The following is a 25,886-nucleotide window of genomic DNA, read 5'->3' as shown; positions in this document are numbered from 1 at the left end:
CTGAGGAAAAGTCTGAATCTGCAATACTATAATAGGTGGGTTTTTTTGGTTGTTTTTTTTGTTTGTTTTGTTTTTTGTTTGTTTTTTTGGTAAAGGAAATTTACTTACTTGACTTTTCAGAATCAGGCCTATTATGATTCAGTTTTCTAAAATGTCCTGAGTATCTAGATTGCAAGGGGCAGTATTTCTGTAGCTTATTAAAAACTCTTAAAATATGTTTTCTTTTTTTCTGTTTTCCAGCAATGGTGATTGTTCCCACTAGAGAACTTGCTCTACAGGTCAGTCAAATTTGCATCCAGGTCAGCAAACACATGGGAGGGGCCAAAGTGATGGCAACCACAGGAGGAACCAATTTACGGGATGACATAATGAGGCTTGATGACACAGGTAGGAAATGATTGCTCTAAGGTGGCCTGGCTCTAAGTGGAATTACAGACACAGGTGTTTCCTTTTAAACTTACTAAAAATTGTTTTTGAGAATTAAGGACCAGAAACATTGCAGTAGAAAAATGAGTAAAGGAAATGACCATTTCATTCGAGAAAAAAGACAAATTGATATTAATTGGAAGGATATTCAGCCTTCCTGGTAATTTTTTTAATGTAAATGAAAACAGCAATTTGATACCATGCCTATCCAGTTGGCAAGACTAAGAAATAGTAGTAACCAATAATAAAAGTTTGAGAAGAAACAGGCTATCTTGTAGCATGGGGGTATAAATTGATACAGTCTTTATGGTGAGCAGTTTGTGATTATGTTTTGAAATTAGGAGTGTATATATTCAAGAATCTTTCCTGAAGAAATAGGCAAATGCAGGGTCAGGTTAGTGCAGTATGGTTTGTAGTACTAAAAAAATTGGAACATCCTAAACGTTAGTGGAGATTGGCTAAATACATCGGGGTGTAGTCTGAATGGAATTCCCCAAAGCTGTTAAGAAATTAAGCTGAACTGTATTCATTTTCATTAAGAGTTCTCCAGGATACATCATTAAGCGAAAAAAGATAACAAAACACCAAGCATGAAATTAACTTATATAAAATTATACATAAAGTTTGAGTCAGAATCTTATATATGGTTGTCATCTGGTAAATTACTTACCATGTGCTTCATACTGCACAGTTACTTAAAATGATTGTCTCATTTCATCTTTGTAATAATCTTCTGAAGGCCATTCCTCTAGATTAGAGGGAAGCAACTGTACCAAAAGCCTGGTGTGCCTTTGTTATTCATTGGGGATTGTTTTAATACAAGTATGCCCCTTATTTGGAGCAGGTGATTTGGGAATCTGTTAGCTCACCCCACGTAGAAGTGAAACAAGTATTTTCTGGCCAACCTAAGATGAAATGAAAATCCATATCCTAAAACACGTCTTTGCCTGTTTGTATTATTCCTACCTTTACAACAGTGTTTCTGATAAAATATGTATGATAAATCTTTATTGTATCATGTTTGCCTAAGCTAAAATTAATGAGAATACATATTTTCTAATTTTGTGTAGTGCATGTGGTGATAGCTACCCCTGGAAGAATCCTGGATCTTATCAAGAAAGGAGTAGCAAAAGTTGATCATGTCCAGATGATAGTGTTGGATGAGGTAATGTCTCTTTATTTGGAAAGTATTATTTTGTGCTTTGTTTAGAACTGTCAGTGAATGAAGCAAAAGCTCTTTGTGTTTGTGAACCTTTAATAAATGCATGACTCTTGTCAATTCAAACTAATTTGCTTATAAAACCCATTTAACTTTTTAAAGGCAGTAGGTGATAGGTATTTATAGGAAAAGTTCAGCCTTGGGTCTTTTTCTTAGGGATGCCAGATAGTTTATAAGTTTTGTTTTTATTTTTCCAGAAAAGTAATTGTTGAATACCTTAAAGCCAAATTCATTCTAAGTCTCTTTCCAATCAGTAATACGTCTTAAAAGACACGTAATGGGGCGCCTGGGTGGCTCAGTCGGTTAAGCGGCCGACTTCAGCTCAGGTCATGATCTCATGGTCCGTGAGTTCGGGCCCCACATCGGGCTCTGTGCTGACAGCTCAGAGCCTGGAGCCTGTTTCAGATTCTGTGTCTCCCTCTCTCTGACCCTTCCCCGTTCATGCTTTGTCTCTGTTTCAAAAATAAATAAACGTTAAAAAAAAAAAAAAAAAAAGACATGTAATGTCTCTCACCCCTCGTTTAGTATGTCTTCTTTTTTCTTTTCTTTTCTTTTCTTTTCTTTTCTTTTCTTTTCTTTTCTTTTCTTTTCTCTTCTCTTCTCTTCTCTTCTCTTCTCTTCTCTTCTCTTCTCTTCTCTTCTCTTCCCTTCCCTTCCCTTCCCTTCCCTTCCCTTCCCTTCCCTTCCCTTCCCTTCCCTTTTCTTCTTTTCTTTTCTTTTCTTTTCTTTTCTTTTCTTTTCTTTTCTTTTCTTTTCTTTTCTTTTCTTTTCTTTTCTTTTCTTTTCTTTTCTTTTCTTTTCTTTCTTTTCAAGTTTATCTATTTTGAGAAAGAGCAAGTGAGAGTCCCAAGCAGGCTCCGTGCAGGGCTCAATCTCACAAACCGTGAGATCAGTCAAGATGCTTAACTGACTGAACTACCCAGATGCCCCTAGTATGTCCTTTGTACTGTTTGGTTTTTCATCTCCAGTATATGTGTTATCTCACCAGGTTGTAAGTGCCTTTTAAGAACTTACTCTGGCTCTGCATTTGTGGGATCTAGCAGTGTTTTTGTATATAAAGTCTATGGGTGTTAATGTTTTTGAAATAAAGTTGCTTTCCTATTTGATTTGTGTCTTAGATAACTAGATCACGTTATTGTAGTCTATCAGACAGGTTTTTTTTATCTTTGAGTAAGGAGAGAGAATGTTTATTAATGACTATTGGCTAGCAATAAGTACTGAACATGTTTCTTCATTTACTTTTTACACCAACCCTGTAAGGTAGGTATCCTATAAAGTAGTTAACAATAAGTGAAATTTCTAATTTTAAAGTTGTGGACTGAAGTATTGGGTGTAAATAACCTGCCAACATAGCTAAAAAGTCAAAGAGACTAGATTTCAACTCAGGTAATTTGACTCTGCAGATTGTACTCTCAGCCATGTACTGTCTCTCATGGAAATCACATTAAAATTCTGTTATGGGGGACGCTTAGGTGGCTCAGCATCTGGCTTTTGATTTTGGCTTAAGTCATGACCTCACAGTGAGACAGAGCCCCAAGTGGGGCTCTGCACTGAGCACGGAGCCTGCTTGGGATTCTCTTGCTGCCCCTCCCACGCATGAACATTTTTCTCTCTCACTGTCTCTCAAACTAAATTAAAATTCTGTTCTAGGATTTTTTTGCCTGTCTAGAATATGGTATTATAGATTATCCACCTTCTGAATCCCTGGGACTGTGTCTTGGTGCCATCAGACTGGATGATGTTAGAGAACTTACTGTTTTACAACCAGGAGTATTACATGAATGCTCTTGGATGATGCCTTACTAACCAAAGACCTTAAACACTAATTGTTTTTGAAATTGTCTTTTCTTTGTACTGCAGGCAGATAAGTTGCTGTCACAGGATTTTGTGCAGATAATGGAGGATATTATTCTCACGCTACCTAAAAACAGACAGATTTTATTATACTCCGCTACTTTTCCTCTTAGTGTACAGAAGTTCATGGTGAGTATAAATCTACATGGAAGCAGTGCCATTCTGTTGCCCACAAGTATACCTTTATTCATAATTACATCCTGTAATCAGTCTCTACGTTATGCTGATTGTTTCAAGTTGTTGGCTTTTTCGTCAGCTGATCAGTTAAGATTTGTTGTGCATAAATTAACTTATTTTTTTAGTTGTAATAGTAATTTGATTAAATTATTCACTTAGTGTTTGGTGTCAGGCTGACATATAATCATTGATACTGGATAAATTGATTATAGTGTGATCCTATATACAAAGCACAAAATAGGAACTTAGCTACATATCTGAATGTTAGATCTTCCATTATATGGTAACTTGTTTCCATCATAGATTATGTATACTTTGAAGAGAAGAGATCTGCATCCCTTTAAAGCGATAGTTTTATCAGAAAATTGTAGGGTATATTTTGAGTTCCAGAGATACACTCTGCTTTCATTGAATTATATGACTCTTCTTTTTTTCAGAATTCCCATTTGCAGAAACCCTATGAGATTAACCTGATGGAGGAACTAACTTTGAAGGGAGTAACCCAGTACTATGCCTATGTAACTGAGCGCCAAAAAGTACACTGCCTCAACACACTTTTCTCCAGGGTAAGTAATGGGCTTCAGCTACTGAATATTATAACCCCAATTAAACAGTTGTGTCTATTTTTCCTACCATTTTCAATGTAAAAAACAGTCCACAGCTTTTTCTTAAAAGGTAGTTTGGGTTGTTGATCTGAAGTTGATACAGTATGATGTCAAAGGTACTTTTAATTAAATCCTAAAATAATTTGACCTTGATTTTATAGTTGCTCTCATTATCTGCATATTCTGTATTTGCAAATTTGGCTGCTCCCCAAAATTTATTTGTAACTTGTGATCAATACGCACGTGCTACTGAAGTCATTTGTGAGGGGCGCCTGGGTGGCGCAGTCGGTTAAGCGTCCGACTTCAGCCAGGTCACGATCTCGTGGTCCGTGAGTTCGAGCCCCGCATCGGGCTCTGGGCTGATGGCTCAGAGCCTGGAGCCTGTTTCCGATTCTGTGTCTCCCTCTCTCTCTGCCCCTCCCCCGTTCATGCTCTGTCTCTCTCTGTCCCAAAAAAAATAAACGTTGGAAAAAAAAAAATAACATTGAAGTCATTTGTGGATACTAGTAGTACAATGGAAAATAACAGCAGTTGTGCATAATCCCAACTGAGATTGAACAAGGTGACACACTGCCTTCTTATTTCAGCTCTCATACTTGTCTTTCTTGTAGTCTGTGCCACATTAATGCCACATTTTTTGCATTTTAATGTTTTGGTTTTTGTTTATTTCATGGTTTTATTTATTTATTTATTTATTTATTTATTTATTTATTTATTAACATTTATTTATTTTTGAGACAGAGGGAGAAAGAGCATGAACGGGGGAGGGTCAGAGAGAGAGGGAGACACAGAATCTGAAACAGGCTCCAGGCTCTGAGCTGTCAGCACAGAGCCCTACGCGGGGCCTGAACTCACAAACCGCGAGATCGTGACCTGAGCCGAAGTCGGACGCTTAACCGTCTGAGCCACCCAGGCGCCCCTGTTTCACAGTTTTAAATGGCTCCTAAGCTTAGTGCTCTCCGTCGCTCCTAAGCACAAGAAAACTGATGTGCCTTGCAGAGAAAATGTGTATTGGATAAACTCTTTACAGCCAGGCAGGAGTTACACTGTTGGCCATGAGTAAATAAGGGGTCTTTGAATAGCAACACACATAAGATTATCTGTTGATGGATTGGTGAAAAAGATGTGACTAGAGGCTCACAGGAACCTAATCCTTTATCTCTCCTGGGAGCAGTGGTTTTGTATTCACGTGTTCAGTATTTTTGTTTTTTTCACATATCCAGTGTTTGTGGCAACTTTATAGAACATAATTATTGCATATAATGAGAATTGAATGTGTTTTAGTCTTGATGATTTTTACAATTTTCCATCTCTGTTGTGTCATGAGATTCTAAGTCTTAGACCGTATTTTTAACATCTATCGGTCACTATTTTCAAGATTTGGCAAAGTAAAATGAAGGTTTTTGTTTTTCTTTCTTGTATCTTTTTTTTTTTTTTTCCCTTTAGCTTCAGATAAACCAGTCGATCATTTTCTGTAACTCCTCTCAGCGAGTTGAATTGCTAGCCAAGAAGATTTCTCAACTGGGTTATTCTTGCTTCTATATCCATGCTAAAATGAGGCAGGTGAGTATAAAACTGGAACTTGTGTGCAGATTTTTAAAATCTTTTTCTAAGTATTTCTTGGATTCTGTTTTTTGTTTTAATGCTCCTCCATATGTCCTAAACATAAGAATGAATTATTCCTTAGTAAGCAAGGGACCTTTCGTTGTGACCTCCGTGGTTCAGTTTTCTGGCTATAAAACATGGTATACACACTCTTCCCTCACAAGGTTGTTAGGAAGATGGAGATAGTTTATAAATGAGTTTATAAATGAGTAACTATTGTAAACTATTGAGCATGATACAAATATGAGATTTTACTCCCTTTCCCAGGTAATGCAGATTTGCACTGTTTAATACAGTAACCACTAGTCACATGTGGCAATTAAAGGAGTTAAAATTAAAGTTTAAAATTTAGTTCCTCTGTCACACTAACCACATTTTAAGTGCCATGTTACATGTGACTAGCAACTACAGTTTTAGAAAGTACAGATATAGAACACTTCCATCATTGCAGAAGGTTCTATTGGATAACACTGCTCTAGATTTTTAATTTATGTACCTCAGCCCTTATGTTTTTCTTCACTGTTTGCCTTAAGGGCACAATCTCTAAATTTTAGAACTAAATCAAGAGTTTAAAGAAACGCAGAACTATAAAAATAAGATTTGTGTGTGTGTGCTAATTAAACATTGTGAAATTTTGTGAAAGAAAGCAGTTCCTGTAGACTAACAGATTAAGAGCTTAAGTTAATCAGCACACATACGGTTTTCAAGGCAGCTTGAAAATGGATCAGCTATCATCATGTGGACCCTAATATTTGAAATTATCACAGGAAATGAATGTATTAAGGTGTAGAGAAGATTTCCAACTGGAAAAATGTTGCTTTGAGTGAAAGGAAAGATGAGTTTGCCAGATGATAGATTTATTTCACTTTTTTTAGAGTCATTATGTATGTGTTTTCATTTTTGTATTTTAATTGAAAAGTAAATTTTTGTTTTTGCATACAGGTAACTCAAAAGACAAGTAGTAGATGTTTAGATCAGGCCAAACTTCTGTCATTTTCTGTTTGAAACATTGAAAAAATAGATACACAAAAACATGGTGAAAATTGTTGCTTAAAACCCAGCAAAAAAAGATTAAAAAATACCCTTAAGAGTTAAGATAAATGGTACATGAAGATACGTATTAAAATATGTTTTAGTTGCTTATTAATTCCCGTGGGAAACTAATATATGGTTAACTTTTTTATCTTTTGTTTTTAACTTAGGGGTTTTGAATTGGCTCCTCTCTCATTTGTGTAAATTTCGGGAATACTAAACTGTTTGGATAGGAGAAATTAATGATAGGAAAATTAGGGTTATGTGTATGAGATTTAAACAAACCAAGTGCATTACTTTGTTCCTAGGAACATCGAAATCGTGTATTTCATGATTTCCGAAATGGCTTATGCCGCAATCTTGTTTGCACTGGTAAGTATTTCCGTATTTACCCCTTGGTTTTCTCTTTAGTTCTGCTCTGCTTTCTCTATCCATATCTTCCATCAGAGTCTGTGACAGAGTTCAGCTCACCCTAATACCATTTCTGGAATTTCTGAAGTTGAAATGAGCTTAATTCCTGAAACTAGTTTCCATATCTGAAACTGCAGAACACTTGTTGGCGCTCATACCTCATCTCTGTCTTTTAAACAGTTGTGGAATTTGTGTGTTTTCTGAATAACCTTAGCATACAGGAATGAGATGTATGTAGTACATGCAAAATAAATTAACATTAAGAAACTATGTTTTGGAAATTATTTACTGTGGCCTCTTAATTTTTTTGCCAGAAACAGACTAGTCTATATTTTGGTGTATATTTAGTGTACTGAACTTCAACTCGGGAGCCAGGTGGATATTCAGAACAGACAATGAGTATCCTTCCATCTCTACACTGGAAGTACAATCTTAGTATTGGTATGAGATTAATCATCTAAACTAGGCTTCTGGGTAGAGAAGAATCTGGATTTAAAAAAAAATTTTTTTTTAGTGCTTAATTTTGAGAGAGAGAGAGACAGCAGGGGAGGGGCAGACAGAGAGGGAGACACAGAATCTGGAGCAGGCTCCAGGCTCCGAGCTAGCAGCACAGAACGTGATGTGGAGCCTGAACCCACAAATCAGAAGCCCAAGGATTTTTTTCTGTAATTGAGGTACACATACACAGAGAAATACAGTAATTGTAAGGATATCATTCAGTGACTTTTTTTTTTACATATAAAAAGTTTTTTTTAATGCTTATTTATTTTAGAGACAGAGCACAAGTGAGGGAGGGGCAGAGAGAGCCAGAGACAGAATCGGAAGCAGGCTGCAGGCTCTGAGCTGTCAGCACAGAGCCCGATGCGGGGCTTGAACCCACGAACCATGAAATCATGATCTGAGCCGCAGTCAGACACTCAACCGACTGAGCCATCCAGGCATCCCTCAGTGACTTTTTGCATATGTATACACTCATGCAACTATCATCCAGATCAAAATGTAGAGTAGTTCACAATTTGAATTTGTTAAAATGCTGCTCTAGAAATAAACTCCAAATTTTTACTAACGGAATATTGAATTTGCTAATCTACAAGAACCAGGTATCCTTGGTGCTTCCAGTTTACCTTTTTCTGTCTTATATCTAACAATACAGCTGTGAATTAATACATGTATGTTTACTTTACCAGCAGTTCTAACCTTTATATTGAAATAAATGGAAAGGATATTAGACTTGTAGAATTTTTATTTTTATTTAAAAAATTTTTTTAATGTTGGTCTGTTTTTGAGAGAGAGAAAGAGAGCGTGAGCAGGGGAGGGGCAGAGAGAGAGGCTGACACAAAATTGAAGCATAGACTTTTAGAATTTTAAGATTAGGGTTCACGTCCTACCCTTTTTAACCTGTAATCATACGACCTTGGACAAGTCATGCTTTTCTTTTATGCCTTTTTTTTAATCTGTAAAATGAGAATGCTTTAAACCAAATTCTGAACAAATATGTGTTTTATTTATTCAAAAATAGTTTTTGATATTCAACCAATATTCTGCCAGGTATTTAGTTAGTTGGTGCTGGAAAAATATTACTCCTCAGTTTTATGTCTATTTTACCATAATTAAAAATTTTCAGATATATACACACATACTCCCTGCCCTTGGGGAACCTATAATGTAGAAAAGGAACTAGTTCACTGGTGAAATGTTGAGAGTTGTTAAGCAAATTCAGCATGTGCAGACAGAAAACAGAAGAGTGTTTAATGTCATTAAATAAGTACTGAATAACGTATGTGTACAAAGTGTGTAAATACATGCGAAGTATCACTCTTTATTTCAAGGACCAATGGTTTAATCAGAGATAAAAAAGATAAACAACCTTGAGAGTCTAAAGCAGGCCCTGCAACCTTTTTCTTTAAAGTGCCAGATAGTAGGTATTTTAGACCTCGTACACCATAAGGTCTCTGAAACAAGTTACTCAGCTCTGCCATTCTAGCTTAAAAACACCCTTAAACAGTACATAAACACACAGGCATGGTCCTGTGGCAGTAAAACTTTATTAAAACAGGCTTCAGGTTGGGTCTACAAGGGGGTAAAGGTAATTTGCAAATGTGAGGTGTGTGTAGGAAAAAAGTCCTAAATTTTCATAGGAAAGGAAATTAATTAGCTGTGGTGATCTGAGAAGAGCTGGAATTTTAACTGGCTTCATAAACTATATAAGTTTTAGACTTGAATAAGGAGTTTTCAGTTAGGGGACTGGTATAAAACATGATCCATAGAGGGCTTCAAGAACATGCATTTAAGGAAAGATAAGTGGATGAATTTCATGGAGGGGGTTTGAGGACATGTGTTAGAGAAGTATGTTAGGATCAACACGTGTAGGGTGGAGGACCTTGTATGTCAATCTTACATTTTATCCAGAGGCAAATTAATGAGTTACAAATTCAAAGCGGTATTTTGGAAACAGTAGTCACCATTGTGGATTATTTTGGAGTGTGGAACTGATAGAAGCCCTAAAACCTAGTTATTAGTCTATTGTAATTGTTTCTACTTGTAGTTTTCATAGCCTAAATTAGCGTAGTAATTGGGGAACTAGAAAAGAGAAGGTGTGGCCTTGGCGCTAACCTCAGACTTGTAAATCACTTAGAATGAGATGAATGAATTCTAAAAGTGTAAGTAATTACTCTTAGTGGCTTATCTCTTCTTTTCAAAGTATTCTTGGTTAATCTATTTTGATCTTGGATTGAATACTAAAAATTACTGGTTACTCCTGAGACTCATTTATAATGAGTTTGTAGCTTAACAGTCATTCTGATCTCTTCCTGCATTTGCAGTTACCTTACACCGTTTCAAAAAAAAATTTATGGGACTTAGGAAAAGGTAACTTGGCTAGCAGAAAATTATTTATGATAATGTGCAGTAAAGATAATGCTAGTAATTTGCAAGTACATTTAAAATACCTAATGAATTAGAACTTAGGTTGCACTAGAAAGACATGTTAAAGAGTATTGTGGTACCAAGAAACATGCTTAAATTGAAAGATATAATGGAGATTCTCTCTTTCTTTTTTAAGATTTGTTTACCCGAGGTATTGATATACAAGCTGTGAATGTGGTAATAAACTTTGACTTCCCAAAGCTGGCAGAGACCTATCTCCATCGTATTGGAAGATCAGGTGAGGAAAAGGAAGATGTTCTTCTTCTTCTTCTTTTTTTTTTTTTTTAACGTTTATTTATTTTTGAGACAGAGAGAGACAGAGTATGAACAGGGGAGGGTCAGAGAGAGGGAGACACAGAATCCGAAACAGGCTCCGGGCTCCGAGCTGTCAGCACAGAGCCCAATGCGGGGCTCGAACCCACGGACCGCGAGATCATGACCTGGGCCGAAGTCGGACGCTCAACCGACTGAGCCACCCAGGCACCCCAGGAAGATGTTCTTCATGGAAGTGTTTTGAGAAGTGTAATCACTAAATTCTGTTCTTTTGTGAAATAGAGTATACTAGCAGTGAGAACAGTGAATTAAAATTAATTTAGTTGTTTGATATTTAAAACTGATTTCTATTCTAGAGCATTTAAGAAAAGTTAAAATAACTTTATATGTGCTTAAGGTGAGGGAAAATTTAAGCATATATATATATATATATATATATATATATATATATATATAGCATGAGAGGCATGCTTTTCTCAGGTGGTGCAAACTACTGTTGATGTTTTGTGGCAACTTTTGACATAAATGAGCATCTGTTTTGTCATTTGAAAAAGGTAAATGAGGGTACTACTTAGGGCGTGAAACAAAGTTGTAATGTGTGTATGAGACCATAAGTGGTTTCATACACTCACAGTGGCAGTGAACAAAAACAGTCCTGTATGGTTTTGCCACTGATAGACTTGCGTGCACACATTGATTCTCATATTTAACTCATTTTTATTAAAAACTGTTTTTCTTTAGGTCGCTTTGGTCATCTTGGCTTAGCCATCAACTTGATCACATATGATGATCGCTTCAACCTGAAAAGTATTGAGGAGCAGCTGGGAACAGAAATTAAACCGATCCCAAGCAACATTGACAAGAGTCTGTATGTGGCAGAATACCATAGCGAGCCTGTAGAAGATGAGAAACCTTAACAAGCATGTGCGTACCTGACAGAACAGTAGCTAAGTGAGTGTAATGTTTAAAGAAAAGAAAGAAACCAAAATCCTCTTTCCTGGGGAAAATCTGATGTGGCGCTACATATAATAACAATGATAGAGTAAAACACCGGTTGGCGTAAATAAATAAACTGGGACCTGTTGCTTGGGTGAAGTTGTGGTCTCATTAGAGAATCTGTAAATGCTGTTCTTGAATGCAGTCTTCCTGTGTAATGTGATATATGAGGAGTACTTAAGACAAATCCATACTTCCAAAATAATGGAAGCAAAGAATCTTTTTTAGCGGTTTGAATATGAAAATATTTCTTGTCTTTCCTTTATCACTCAGTCATCTCTCTGTTGTTAGCATCACTCTTAATTTCTACTGGCCACCTTAATAAATCAGGTTAAAAATTTTTTTTTTTATGTTTATTTTTGAGAGAGTGTGTGCATGTGAGCAGGGGAGGGGCAGAGAGAGAGAGGGAGACCCAGAATCTGAGGCAGGCTCCAGGCTGTCAGCACAGAGCCCGACATGGGGCTCAAACTCATGAACCGAGTGAGATCATGACCTGGCCCTAAGTTGGCCGCTTAACTGAGCCACCCAGGCACCTCCTTAATAAATCAGGTTAAATTACCTACACTGCCTCATTGCCAAATGTGTAATCAGGCTGTGAGGATAATTGTCTTTTTTTTTAACTGCCCACTCTGGTTTCCTGCACCATTTCATTTCATTGTTTGATGACTATCAACTATCAGGCTCTAATACTGATGCTCAAAAGAAAGCTCAACATAAAGGAATATAGGCTATTTTGCAGGGTTTTTTGTAAGGAAAATCTGATTTGAGAGATGGTTGTTTCCAAATTAGCAATAAACCTTTTACCTGTTATTTTTAAGTTTCTAAGATCCTCTCTTCGCTTTAGTCTTTCTTTCCCCTCCCCTCCTTAATTGAAATGTCAAACACAAAGCCCTCAGGCAAACCTAAAAGTAGGCAATGTTTGCTGGTGTATTGGTAGGCTGTTGAGTTCGTGGAAGGTTAAAAAAAAAAAAAATCTTGATTTTATTTGTTTTGGATACCAGAGCTTTCAGGCTCTCATTCTATCTCTGGGATCCCTAGCAGAAATTCCTTCATCCTAAATGGATTCTGTGGGAGGCATAGGCTCAGTAGAAGCTACTAAGAGCATTTGGGATGGAGATTGTGAAAAAGTAGGTACCCTAGTTCGTTGCTTTCACAAAAGTTAATTTTAGGTTTCTTCCTTCTTTCTTTAGGCTTTGACAAACTACAGAAGGCTCGTTTGGATCTGTGACACATCGTTTGGGGGGGATGCTCTTCTCTTTGTGGGTTTTTCATCTTCTTTTATTTTGGAACTATGAAGACTTAAAAGAGCTCAGACATTTTTTCTTTTTTTAACTGGTGAAGAGAAAAAGCTGAAAAGAAGGAATTTACCTTTTTTGTTCCACTTGTTTGCACTGTGTGCTGACTGAACATTAGTTGCACTAACTGCTGGTTTTTAAAAAATGTTTTCTGGGGAAGGGGGACAAGGAAGGAGGAGAAAGAAGAGAAGGGGAGAAACCCTAAAAAGAGAAGAATCTTGATGAACACACAAGCTTGTCTACAATTTCAAAATTCTCCAACAGCTGACTCTTGAGTGCATTTCAACTTCTCCCTAATTACTCATCCGTTTTTTAAGCCTGAAGAGCTTATTACTTATTTGTGCGAAGTGCCTTATGCTATGAGACCATTCAGAGTATCATCTTTTAGACACAGCCCAAGGAATCAACATAGTAATTCTTTGCTTTTTTTTCTTTTTTCTTTTTCCTATCTTTTAAAAATTTTTTGTCTTTTCATTTTGGTTTCGAGTTGAAGTCTCTCCCTTCCCTTTTTACCCAGTACTCAAGCCCAGGGCTGGAAGATGAAACATATTAGTAATGTTAAACACCATTTTCTTTTTGTTTATGTGGAGGAGTTGATATGCAACTGCAGTTCATCCGCACTGTAAATACATGTATTTAAAAAAAAAAAAACAATCCCAAGTAAAAATTTCTTCTGGGCTGAGTAGATTCCAACATCATCGCTCCCAAAGGAAAGAGCAGTCTATCATTGCAGGAGCCATATGACACGCCTTTGTGCTCTATAGCAGAACACTAAAGACTGGTTTACATACGCTTCCATTAGCAGTTATGGCACTTGATGTGTAGACATGTCAGAGCCTTGACCCTCTTTCCTCTGTGGCAGAGCGTGTCCCATAGAAAATTGGGTGTGTATACTTGTATAAACTTTGTAAATAAGTTTTTTTCTGGGTTCATATATATATATACATATATATATATTTTTTTTTTGGATGAAGGTTGCTGGGATTAAGGGGATTAGAGTGATTATGGGAGCAGCTAAAGATGAGAGGGGCTCAGTTTTCCGCAACACTAAATTCTAAAAAGTACTTTTGACCTCTTGCTGTAGAGAGCAGACCTCTGTGGGGACCCTGTGTTGGAAGAGGGACCCAGAAGTCTGGGATTCACTGTTTGCTGCCACACTGTATCATCTGATACCTTTGGAGAACACCTGCGAGAGAGAGCAAGGAAACTTCAAAAACCTCTGATTCAAGATGCTAGTTTTGAGAAGCTCTCTCTGATTGTGCTTCTTCCCCCTTCTTAAAAAAAGTTTGAGGAACTTTTCAAGCTCAGCAAAAGGGGACAAAGATTAATCTCCCTTGCAGTGTGGGGATTCAGTTGAGTGGCAGTGTCTGAGCAGTGTATGTACAAAGCATGGATTTGCATTTCAGAATACTAGCCAGTACCAGCTTTGGTAACGTTAGCAGTTCTGGAGCTTACTTTCTGTGGATCACTTCCTATACTCTGTAAGTGTGTTGCCCTCCGCCCACCTTGATACATAAACTTCCAGGAATGGGCAACTCCTGAGAGCTGTTAACTTTCACGCTACAGAAAGCTGCTTGCCATCCTCTTGCTTTGTGACAAGAATTATCTGTCATTTTGCATTGTAAATTGCTGGCAAATGCTTTACAGTTAATAGTGTTGCTTTAAATTGTGCCCCTCCCAACATGCTTGATGTTTGGCCTGATCTCCAGGCAAAAGGAGTGAGATGAATCAAAACCAGTGAACTTTTTTTTTTTTTAATGTTTTTAATTCCCTTTTAACCCAGTGTACTAGGTCAGTCAGGAGGCATCTAGGGTTTTAAAAAAAAGCAAAAAAATAATATGAAAAAAATCTGATTTCCATACTGCATTTTTTTCCAGACCCTAAAATATTACAAGATAAATCCTGCATACGCTTTCATGCTTAACTCATCTGGGTAAAGAAATCAATTATTCAAAGTTGCTTTTTTTTTTTTGACTCTTGCCTAGTTCTAAGCAAAACTATTTGTGACTCACCCAAAACTCCTTAGGATCAAAATCCTGCAGATGCCTCCTGATCAGACATAGCCCTAACTCCTTAAAAAAACTGTAGCAAGAGCTGCACAGTACAAACCCCAAAAAGAATAAGCTCAAATATTTGGTATCCAAGCTATGTTCTTTCCAGCCAATGTTGGTTACTAAATACAAACCCTAATTAAGGAATCCTTTTCTTCCGGGGAGGGGTGGGGGGAGGGAATTTAGAAGGCATCAACTTTTGACCAAAAAATCTTGTCCTTGTACTGATGCAGCTCTCTCTTTCTCCCCCACCTCTGGCGAGATAAGAGGGATCATTTATTATAGAAGAAAAGCTTGTAAATGCAAATTGGTATCTCGCTAGAGAGTGTGTGGGTGACAACAAACCGCGCAGTCTCCTTTGCCATCCTCAGACTGTGCCTGGTGCCACATGCCTGTGGGTCCCTCTTAAAGCACAGACTTAACTGAAAGTATTACTGAAGTATATAGCCTCTGATGAGGAGTGGCACTTAAACTATCTGGGACACCACTATTGGACACAGTCCTGTAGAGGCAGCTGTCCAGTTTTGGTGCTTGACTCTTGAATAGGAATTGCTAAATGGAAAGATGCTCTAAAGACTAGGTCAAAGCCTAGTCTCTTTTTTTTTTTTTTTTTTTTTTTTTTAACACCCCCCCCCCCCCCCCGGGCTATTAAGGGGTATTGTTACTGGAAATTGTTTTTGTGTTCTTTCCAATATTGGCTGTTTTAAGTAATGGCGGTATTTTTTTTCCAGTGGTTTATTTGAATGAGACTTCCCTATTTTTAATACTTAAATTATGTCCATCTCATGGTTTGGCCTGTGGTGTAGTAGTTGTGTAATGGTTTATGGATCGTTACACACCTTGATGCCTCTGGGCCTGTTTAGTTTTTCTCTTCCCGTATATTTTGATGGAGAAACTTTCTTGGCTTTCCTTTGGGAATGGAATAAACTTACTCTAAAATGATCTCCCATGGGAAGAAGTTAAGGGAGAAGGAAATCTAAATATGTCTCTTAATTATTTTCAAGTTGGTCCTAGCATCATCATATGGGTGGGCCCCAGTGGCTGGAGGGAGGGGGGAGGCAATTGGTTATCAATATTATTTTTTTCAGAATGAGATGGGAGCATCTTTCCTTTGCTGTGTGCTTTGTGTTTGATACCATCATGCTTGGGTCAGAACCAGACAATTCAGCACAAAGCCTTGAGTGTAAATTGGTTGGAATCAAAACATCTCATTCTGATCACTTTGTTTAGTTTTTTTTTTTTTCTTTTTCTTTTCTTTTTTTTTTTTAATAGGGGTGGGAGGGAGGTTACTATGCCCCAAAAGGGAGGGTGTCTGCACTAAGGATTTAGAAACACTTTGGAAGCTCATAACCTCATCAGAAATGGCCTTTAGCCACACTCCTGACCTTATAGATGAGTAAAAAAAGATGAAATAATTTTGGGGGAACTAAGCCATGTTATTTTAATTTGCTACTTTTTTCAACGTTCTGTGTATGTTAAAAATTGTTACTGTGGAATCATTTTGTGACAAAACACTTCTGTCCAGCAAAATTTTGGCTTCATGGGAGCTGAAGTCAGTCAACTTTTAGGTGAATTTAAGTGGACTCTGGTGAGCTTGTATCCTACTTTATATCCTTAAGAATTGCTTTTTAAAACTCCCAAAGAAAAATCTCTGGTCTAAAAACTCATCTTTGGGGTAAAGGGTTAAGTGTCCAAAGGTTATAACAGTTCATGAGGTTAGAGGGAGCTAGCCTGGCACCTGGACTCTGCCCCTCCACAGCTGACAGATTCCAGCAGAAGTGTGTTTAAATTCTCCAGTAGACAATACTGGGCAGGGAAAGGGAGGGGGTAGGGGCTGGGTTATTAAGATACAGGCTGCTGTATTTTAACCAGTGGTTGTGTGGGAGGGGTGCCTGGAGAAAACAAAGTCACTTCCCTTTTTTGAAACAAAACTAAAATTTGAAAAAATATTTTTTTGTTCAGTAAAAATGGAATGGAATTCTAATGTCCCTAGCCACAAGGGACCAGTTCCACTGAGAAGTGAACAGTGGGGACTCAAAATTTTGAAAACATTCGGGGAAAGGGAAAATTGGCTTTTTGTTAATTGGCAAATGTTCCAGTGGGACTCTGTTTTTGTTGGGATGTGTTATGTTGTATGTACACATATATGGACCAGAGTCTCTGCTGAGTTTAGAAGGTTCAGAAAAAAATGGTTGATAAAATCTTGGTTTTTGTTAATTTATCTCAATAAAAGCCCACTGGAACTCCAAATGTGTGTGTGTATGTATGTGTGTGTGTGTTTAGGAATGCTTGCATTTGAGAACATTTTACTAAAGTAATTCACATGATGTGGCGTTAAGACATTCCCAGCACTACTTCTGTAAGCCCAGTTGAATAAAATCTGAGTGGGCACCCTCATTCAGCGTAGAAAACGTCTACCATCTTCATTTCAGTTTTTCAGTTCTTCAGTTCTCGTTACCTAAACTGAACCAAGATAGTAACCATTTGGAGAGATGTTAGTCCGGGCTACATGGAAGTGAGGTATCAGATGTTTCAGTAAGCCAGACATACCCACGAAGTTCACTTAGGAGTGAATCGAACAGTATGAACAGAATTTGTATGTTTAGAAGCACAAAACACTGATGAGAGAAATCAAAGACCTAAATGAGAAATTTAGATAACAGCTGAACACATAGCTTTGTCCCAACCTCCAAAAAAATAGGTATAACTAACAAAAAGTGTGCAAGAATTGTATGCCAAAAGCTGCAAAAATGCTGATGAAAGAAATTTGAGGTGTGCTGTGTTCATGGAATGCCATAACAATTTTGAAAAAATTAAAGGGCTTATTACCTGATTTGAAAACTCAGCTACAGCAAAGTTGTAAATCTAATTCTTTCACTACAATACAGTGTGTGTGAGGAAATGTAGGGGGACATGACATCAACCTTCCCATCTAAAGAGCAAAGATAAAATTGTAAAAGTGCCACCAACAGACTTGAAAGTTGAAACATTGGTTGTTCCTACCGTATCTTTCAACACCTGTGCGTTTGGTTTATGCAGAAGACAAATGGATTATAGAGATTGATAGTGGATTATGATGACTTCAACTGCTATCCCACAAGTGCTTTTTTGTTTTTTTCTGGAGAAAATCACATCCTCTTAGGCCTGGTATGTAGCTATTGATGTGTTGAATACTTCCCGGGTCCCCCCCCCCCCCCCCCATAGCAAAGACCAGCAATACAACTGGCAGAACCAGCAATACGACTTCATTGTCCTACGTCAGGGCTCTATTACCGCTCTTAATGGTCTACACAGACTTTGGTCACCTCTGAATTCTACAGGATATCATGCTGGCCCACTATATTATGGATGTGATGAGGATATATAGCATCTACCTAGATGCTTTAATAAAAAAGCATGCTAGAGGATAGGAAATAGATTTAACAAAACATCATGGACCTGCATCAGTGGAATTCTAGGGATCCATAGGACCACGGTATGTTGCAATATCCCTTTCTAGGTGAAGGACAAATTGCTACATCGGGCCTCTCCTACCGCCAAGAAAGGGGCATAATGTCCAGTGAGGCTCTTTGGATTTTGAAGGTAATATATACTTTGGGTGTGTCACTTTAACTTATTTGCTGAGAAATCTGAATTGTTGCCTTTTTTTTTTAAACGTTTATTTACCCTTGAGAGACAGAGTTGAGAGAAGCAGAGAAAGGGAGGAGACACAGAATCTGAAGTAGGCTCCAGGCTGTCAGCACAGAGCCCAACATGGGGCTCGAACTCACAAACCGTGAGATCATGACCTGAGCTGAAGTCGGACACTTAAGCGACTGAGCCACCCAGGTGCCCCTGAATTGTTGCCATTTTTAAGTGTGGCCCAGAACGAGAAGGCTCTGCACCAGGTCCAAGCTACAGTACAGGTGGTTCTTAGACTGTATGATCGAGCAGATCCAGCGACCTTGAAGTACCTATGGCAGGGATGCTTGTACAGAGCCTTTGGCAGGCTCCTTTAGGATTTTGAAGAAAAGCTATGTCATCCTGTGACAAAAACTACTCCCCCCTTTGAGAAACAGTTTCTAGCTTGCTATTGGGCCTTAGGAAGGACTGAATGCTGACCACCAAGCATTACCAAGTTACTTGAATTGCCCATCATGAATTGGATGTTGCCTGCAAGCCATCAGGCAAGTTTGGGTTCTGCTGGTCCAACAGTCTTAGTTCCCAAGAGAGGAATGCCCCTCCAGAGAACTCGGCAGAAGTTCCGTTAAACTGGAAATTGAGATTGCCACATGGGCTTCTGCCTACTTTGGGCTTCTTATGCTAATGAACCAACAGGCTGCTTTGTGGTGATTGATCCAGATTTGAAAGAGGGAAATTGGGTTGTGATCACACAAGGTAAGGAAGAATATGAACAGAATGCGGCAGATTTTCTGGGGCTACTCTTAATTTTACCATATAATGTGACAAAAAGTGGAAAACCACAACTTAGTACAGGCTGGACTAGTACTAGCCCAGACCCTTCAGGAATGAAGGTCTGGGTCATTCCTCCAGGCAAGGGATCAGGACTATCAAAGGTCCTTGCAGAGGGCAAAGAAAATATGGAATGGGTGGTGGAAGAAGGAAGAAAGAAATTATAGATACCATTTATGACCACATGACCACTTGTAGAAATGAGTATAATAGTTATATTTCTTACTATAAGCTTACTAGGTATGTATTAACTAATTCTCTTTTTCTCTCTTCTCACTCTACCATCTAAGATGTATCAATAAAGATTAGAGGGAATTTTGACCTACTTTAGAAAAGGCTTGAACATCATCTGAAGGTAATGTGACATAAGAATTTGTATCTTTGGGGCACCTGGGGTAGCTCAGTCAGCTAAGTGTCTGACTCTTTTTTCGGCTCAGGTCTATTTCTCACAGTTCGTGGGTTTGAGCCCTGCATCGTGCTCTGTGCTGATAGTGCAGAGCCTGCTTCGGATTCTCTCTCTCTCTCTCTCTCTCTCTCTCTCTCTCTCTCTTTTTCTCAAAATAGAAAACAAGAATTTGTATCCTCTTTTGGGAAAAGAGTATGCTTTTGATTTTTTGATGAACAATGGAGTATGTTAACCAGAAACATGATGTTGCTGTTTATTTGGAAGTTAAATATGGTTAAAAGAAGTGTGACTGAATGTCAGATTAACATAAGGTGGAGGGTTGTGGTTTTGTAAATTGTTTGCTGGGCTAATCTGGACCTGCCTTTCCCAGAATCCCCTTACCTGTTTGGCTAGGGATCAGAGTTGGCCCAAAGAAAATTTGCACAAGATCTGGGAGGTGGGACTGAAGCAGCTTGCATTAACAATATAAAGGTCATCATGGTCAGAGGTGATAGGTGCCAGAAAGTTCTAGTTTCCCCTTGTTCTTTTTCCTTGTTGTGCATCCTTCTTCCTGTTTCTCCCTTGTCCAACTCTCCTTCCTTATTGCTAGTTCTGCTAAAGAAGCAATCCCAGACCCGTTACCAGACCACTCTGCTGTGAATTCACAGAGTGTAGCTATGAAGAGACAACAGCCTTCCATCGTCTACTCCAGTCCCCCCTGTGATCCCATTCCAGCAGCTGATGTGCCTCACTTCCACATTTCCCTGAAAGCACTAACTTGCTCACCAAGGCTAGTGTTGAAGAGGGCCTATGAGTGATTCCCCCCCACCCCCCGCTGGTTTTCCAGCACTGTTATTTGAACCATTACTTCTCCAGTCTCTTCTCCAATATGTGAAGCAGTGACTCTCAGACTTCAACCTGCAACTGTATCACCTGGAGAGCTTATTAACACTAGTTTGCTGAGTCTCACCTTCAGAGCTTCTGGGTCAGTAGGGCTGTGGTGGGGCCTCGACATTTACATTTCTTTCCTTTTTTTAAATGTTTTTATTTATTTTTGAGAAAGAGAGGGACAGAGTGCGAATGGCGGAGGGGCAGAAAGAGAGGGAGTCGCAGAATCCGAAGCAGGCTCCAGGCTCGGAGGTGTCAGCACAGAGCCTGACACGGGGCTCAAAGTCGTGAACCACGAGATCATGACCTGGGCCCAAGTCGGATGCTTAACCAACTGAGCTACCCAGGCACCCCTGGATATTTACATTTCTAACAGACTCTCAGGTAATGCTGCTTCTTGATGCTGTTGGTTTAATGACTGCACTTTGAGAACACTGGAGCAAAATCTAATTCTTATAATAAACTCTTTATAATATCCATTGTAGTTCTGTGTTCCTTGACTTCATTCTGGCCGACATAGAACCCCAGAGCACATAGGGGAAGAACAGAAATTAAAAACTATTAACGTGCAACTAGGGACATGCCAGTGACCACTGGGGAGCAGGACTGCTGTCTTCCACTTCCTGCCAATGACCAACAACCAACGATACACAATATATGAAGCGACAGTTTTCAACACCGCTGGACACCAGCCAATGAAAGGCAGTGAAACTTGAAGATGAGAAAGATGAGATGAGCCAGCTTGCTGATTGTGGTATGGTTGTGATCACCCAGCTTACTGCCCTGAAGGAGTTCCCCAGCCGTGATGTGGAAAAGGGAACCCAGGTGGAGCCCAACAAACTGAGTTGAGGAAACAGAGCTGATTCTGAGAAGAGGAAACAGATCAAGTTTGCAGGGCAGAGTACCAGAAAGGAGAGAGCTGCACAGGAGAAGAACTCCAGAGATGTGCAGAGGGTCCTCTTGAGTATTTGGCTGGGTATTGATCAGCCCAAGAATGTGCAGAAACTAGCTGAGGCAGAAGAAAACCACTCAAAAGGATTAGAGGGAAGAGTGCCCAGCATTCACATGGGGTTGCGAATAGTGCCCCTTCCCACCAGGCAGACCGGAAAACCTCATGATCTGAGGGGCATGGGATAGAGTACTCAGAAAATAGTGGGAAATAACTAGACTTAGAATGAGCATGGATATGGTCCCGCTATCACAAATCTTAAAAAGCAAGACCTGAGAGAATCAAACACTTTCCAAATAACTCACCCCAGAACAAAGTTCAAGAATATTTATAGGAATATAAAAACTGTAGCACCCAACAAAGTGAGATTCATAATATCTGGAAGCTGATTTAAAAAAAAAAAAGCATGCAAAAAAGCAGAAAAGTAAAACCCAGAATAAGGAGAATTATCAGTCCATCAGAATTGACTCATATTAGAGTTACCAGACAAGGACATTAAAACAATTGTAAGTCTGTCCCACATAGTCCAAAACATAAGAGACAGAAGTTAAAAACAAAAACAAAAACCATGCAAACTTCTAGAGGTGAAAACTACAATGTCTGAGATGAAAAATATACTGAACAGATTGACAGCAGATTAGACACTGCAGAAAAAAAAAAAAGATGAGTAACCTTGAAGACACAACAATAGAAGCTATCCAAAATGTCTCAATAAACCCCAAGCACAAGAAATATGGAGAAAACTGTAAGGTATATCACAATCAAATCGCTCAAAACTAATGATAAAGGAAAATCTTACAAGCAGCCAGAAACACACACACACACACACACACACACACACACACACTCACTCACACACACACACACACACTATGTGCAGAGGAGCAAAGATAAAATGAGAGTAGAATTCTTATCAGAAAGAATTCAAGTGAGAAGTCAGTAGAGCAACATTTAAAGTACTGAAAGAAAAAAAAAACATTGACCTTGAATTCTATACCCATTAAAATACATTTCAAAAATGAAGGCTAAATAAAATATTTTCAGACATACAGAAGCTAAAAGAATTCATTATCACCAGACCCACAACATAAGAAATGTTAAAGGAGAAACCAAAATGAAATAAAATCATGTGGAAATATGGATCTACAGAAAGGAAATAAAAATCTCTAAAAAGGGTAATTTACATGGGTAAACATGACATTTTTATTATTATTTTAATACCTTTGAAAGATAATATAGACGCCTGGGTGGCTCAGTCAATTGAGTGTCTGACTCTTTTTTTTTTTTTTTTTTTTAAGTTTACTTATTTCTTTTGAGAGAGAGGAAATGAGTGTAAGCTGGGGAAGGGCAGAGAGCAAGGGAGAGAGAGAATCCCAAGCAGGCTCTGCCCTGTCAGCACAGAGCCTGATGTGGGGCTTGAACTCACAAACCATGAGATCATGACCTGTGCCAAAACCAAGAGTCAGACACTCTAAAAAACAAATAATCCAGTGAAGAAATGGGCAAAAGACATGAATAGACACTTCTCCAAAGAAGACATCCAGATGGCCAATCGACACATGAAAAAACGCCCCACATCACTCATCATCAGGGAAATACAAATCAAAACCACCATGAGATATCACCTTACACCTGTCAGAATGGCTAACATGAACAACTCAGGCAACAACAGATGTTGGCGAGGACGCAGAGAAAGAGGATCCCTTTTGCACTGCTGGTGGGAATGCAAGCTGGTGCAGCCACTCTGGAAAACAGTATGGAGGTTCCTCAAAAAATTAAAAATAGAACTACCCTACGACCCAGCAATTGCACTACTAGGTATTTATCCAAGGGATACAGTTGTGCTGTTTCGAAGGGACACATGCACCTCTATGTTTATAGCAGCACTATCAACAATAGCCAAAGTATGGAAAGAGCTCAAATGCCCATCGATGGATGAATGGATAAAGAAGATGTGGTGTATATATACAATGGAGTATTACTCGGCAATCAAAAAGAATGAAATCTTGCCATTTACAACTATGTGGGTGGAACTAAAGGGTATTATGCTAAGTGAAATTAGTCAGAGAAAGACAAATATCATATGACTTCACTCATATGAGGACTTTAAGACACAGAACAGATGAACACAGGGAAGGGAAGCAAAAATAATATAAAAAGCAGGGAGGGGGACAAGACATAAGAGATTCTTAAATGTGGAGAACAAACAGAGGGTTATGGGAGGGGGTGTGGGAGGGGGGAGGAGCTAAATGGGTCAGGGGCCTTAAGGAATCTACCCCTGAAATCATTGTTCCACTATATGCTAATTTGGATGTAAATTTAAAAATATAAATAATGTTTTAAAAAAAGAGTCGGACACTTAACCAACGGACCCATCCAGGGGCCCGGAGCATCTGACTCCTGATTTCGGCTTGGGTCATGATCCCACGGTTATGATATCAAGCAAGCCCTGCATCTGGCCATGCCGAGCGTGGAGCCTACTTGGGTTTCTACCTCTCCTTGTGTCTCTCTCCTCTGCTCTCATTCTCTCTCTCTCCCTCCCTCCCTCCCTCTCAAAATAAATCAATAAACACTGACAAGCACAACCTCGGTCAGGTGATCAAGGTCAGGATCATGTGAAAGGTCATGTTGATATTATGTACTGTGATACGACATGATGAGAATGGCACTTTACCTCTTGTGGTTCTTCCTCTCTCAAAACCACGACCCGAGTATAACCATGAGAAAAATACCAGACACCTCAAATTAAGGGACATTCTACAAAATACTTGGCCAGTACCCCCAAAACAGTAAAGGTTGTAAACAAACAACAACAACAACAAAAACAACGACAACAACAACAAAAGACAAGGAAAGTCTGGGGCACCTGGCTGGCTCAGCTGGTAGAGCATGCTACTCTTGGTCTCTGGCTCATGAGTTGGAGTCCCACATTGGGTGTAGAGTTTACTTAAAAAAATAAATTACAGGGGCGCCTGGGTGGCTCAGTCCGTTGGGCGGCTGACTTCGGCTCAGGTCATGATCTCGCGGTCCGTGAGTTCTAGCCCCGCGTCGGGCTCTGTGCTGACAGCCCAGAGCCTGGAGCCTGCTTCAGATTCTGTGTCTCCCTCTCTCTGACCCTCCCCTGTTCATGCTCTGTCTCTCCCTGTCTCAAAAATAAATAAACGTTAAAAAAAAAATTAAAAAAAATTACATTAAGGGCACCTGGGTGTCTCTAGTCGGTTAAGCGTCCAGCTTTGGCTCAGGTCATGATCTTGCAATTTGAGAGTTCGAGCCCTGTGTCGGGCTCTGTGCTGACAGCTCAGAGCCTGGAGCCTGCTTCCAGTTCTGTGTCTCCTTCTCTCTCTGCCCCTTCCCCGCTTTTGCTCTCTCTCCCTCTCTCAAAAATAAATAAACATTAAAAAAAAAGTAAATTACATTAAATAAAAACAAAAACAAAAAACAAGGAAAGTCTGAGAAACTGTTGAACCCAAGAGGAACCTAGGGAAACATTCCTACTAAATACAAACTGGTATCCTGGATGGTATCTTGGAAAAAAAGAGGGATAAGTGAGAAACTGAGGAAATCTGAGTATAGACTTTAGTTACTAATAATGTATCAGTATTGGTTTATCAATTGTGACAAATATGCCATATGAATGTAAAACGTTAGTAATAGGGGAAGCTGGGTATAGAGTGTATGGAAAGTCTCTGTATTATCTTTGTAACTTCTCTGTAAATCTAAAATGATTCTAAAATTAAGTGTTTTTTGTTTTTAACTGAAAAGCCTCGCAAATGCCTCTCTCGTGGAATTAGGTGGGTGTGGGGAGACTTTCAAATTCCAAGGCCAATGAAATCTCTCAAAGTCTTAATGAACAAATTCCTGAGCCTCCAAATTCCCCTAAATGCACCCCCTGACACATGCTTTCCCAACCTTCCTTAACCCTGCCCTGCCAAGAAGTAAACTTTTCTCTACCTAAAAGCTTTTATTTTTTTATTTTATTTTTTTTATTTTTTAAAACTTTTTTTTCCATTTATTTATTTTTTGAGAGATATAGAAAGACAGAGCACAAGTGGGGGAGGGGCAGAGAGAGAAGGAGACACAGAATCCGAAGCAGACTCCAGGCTCTGAGCTGTCAGCACAGAACCCGATGCGGGGCTCGAACTCACAAACTGTGAGATCGTGACCTGAGCCGAAGTCAGACGCTTAACCGACTGGGCCACCCAGTCGCCCCAAAGCTTTTATTTTTTTTTAATGTTTACTTATTTAAAAAAAATTTATTTAAGTTTGTTCATTTTTGGGGGGGGGGGGAGACAGAGTGTAAGTGGGGGAGGGGCAGACACAGAATCCAAAGCAGGCTCCAGGCT

At 38.9% G+C, this 25,886-nt stretch overlaps 1 protein-coding gene and 1 non-coding gene across 5 annotated transcripts in view; one reads left to right on the top strand and one right to left on the bottom strand.

Annotated features, from left to right (window-relative positions):
* DDX6 (DEAD-box helicase 6) overlaps positions 1-17,119 on the top strand; it is a 36,595-nt gene extending 19,476 nt beyond the window's left edge. For 3 of the 4 annotated variants that reach the window (XM_019811379.3, XM_023239173.2, XM_011286391.4), the window contains exons 6-14: positions 241-387; positions 1,497-1,591; positions 3,506-3,628; positions 4,114-4,242; positions 5,728-5,844; positions 7,227-7,290; positions 10,391-10,492; positions 11,269-11,478; positions 12,714-17,119. In XM_019811379.3, coding sequence (XP_019666938.1) covers positions 241-387; positions 1,497-1,591; positions 3,506-3,628; positions 4,114-4,242; positions 5,728-5,844; positions 7,227-7,290; positions 10,391-10,492; positions 11,269-11,444 — 953 coding nt within the window. In that variant the 3' untranslated portion in view covers positions 11,445-11,478; positions 12,714-17,119. The remainder of the gene's footprint in view (positions 1-240; positions 388-1,496; positions 1,592-3,505; positions 3,629-4,113; positions 4,243-5,727; positions 5,845-7,226; positions 7,291-10,390; positions 10,493-11,268; positions 11,479-12,713) is intronic. The other variant, XM_045038385.1, reaches the window with a different exon arrangement.
* TRNAR-GCG lies at positions 8,185-8,269 on the bottom strand. The gene has a single exon. It is a non-coding gene; the product is annotated as a tRNA-Arg (tRNA).
* Positions 17,120-25,886: the final 8,767 nt, after the last annotated feature.

This window comes from Felis catus, chromosome D1, assembly GCF_018350175.1.
Source record: "Felis catus isolate Fca126 chromosome D1, F.catus_Fca126_mat1.0, whole genome shotgun sequence".
Taxonomy (NCBI): Eukaryota; Metazoa; Chordata; class Mammalia; order Carnivora; family Felidae; genus Felis; species Felis catus.
Note: the sequence above shows the minus strand (reverse complement) of the source record. Positions and strands in the feature narration are given on the sequence as shown.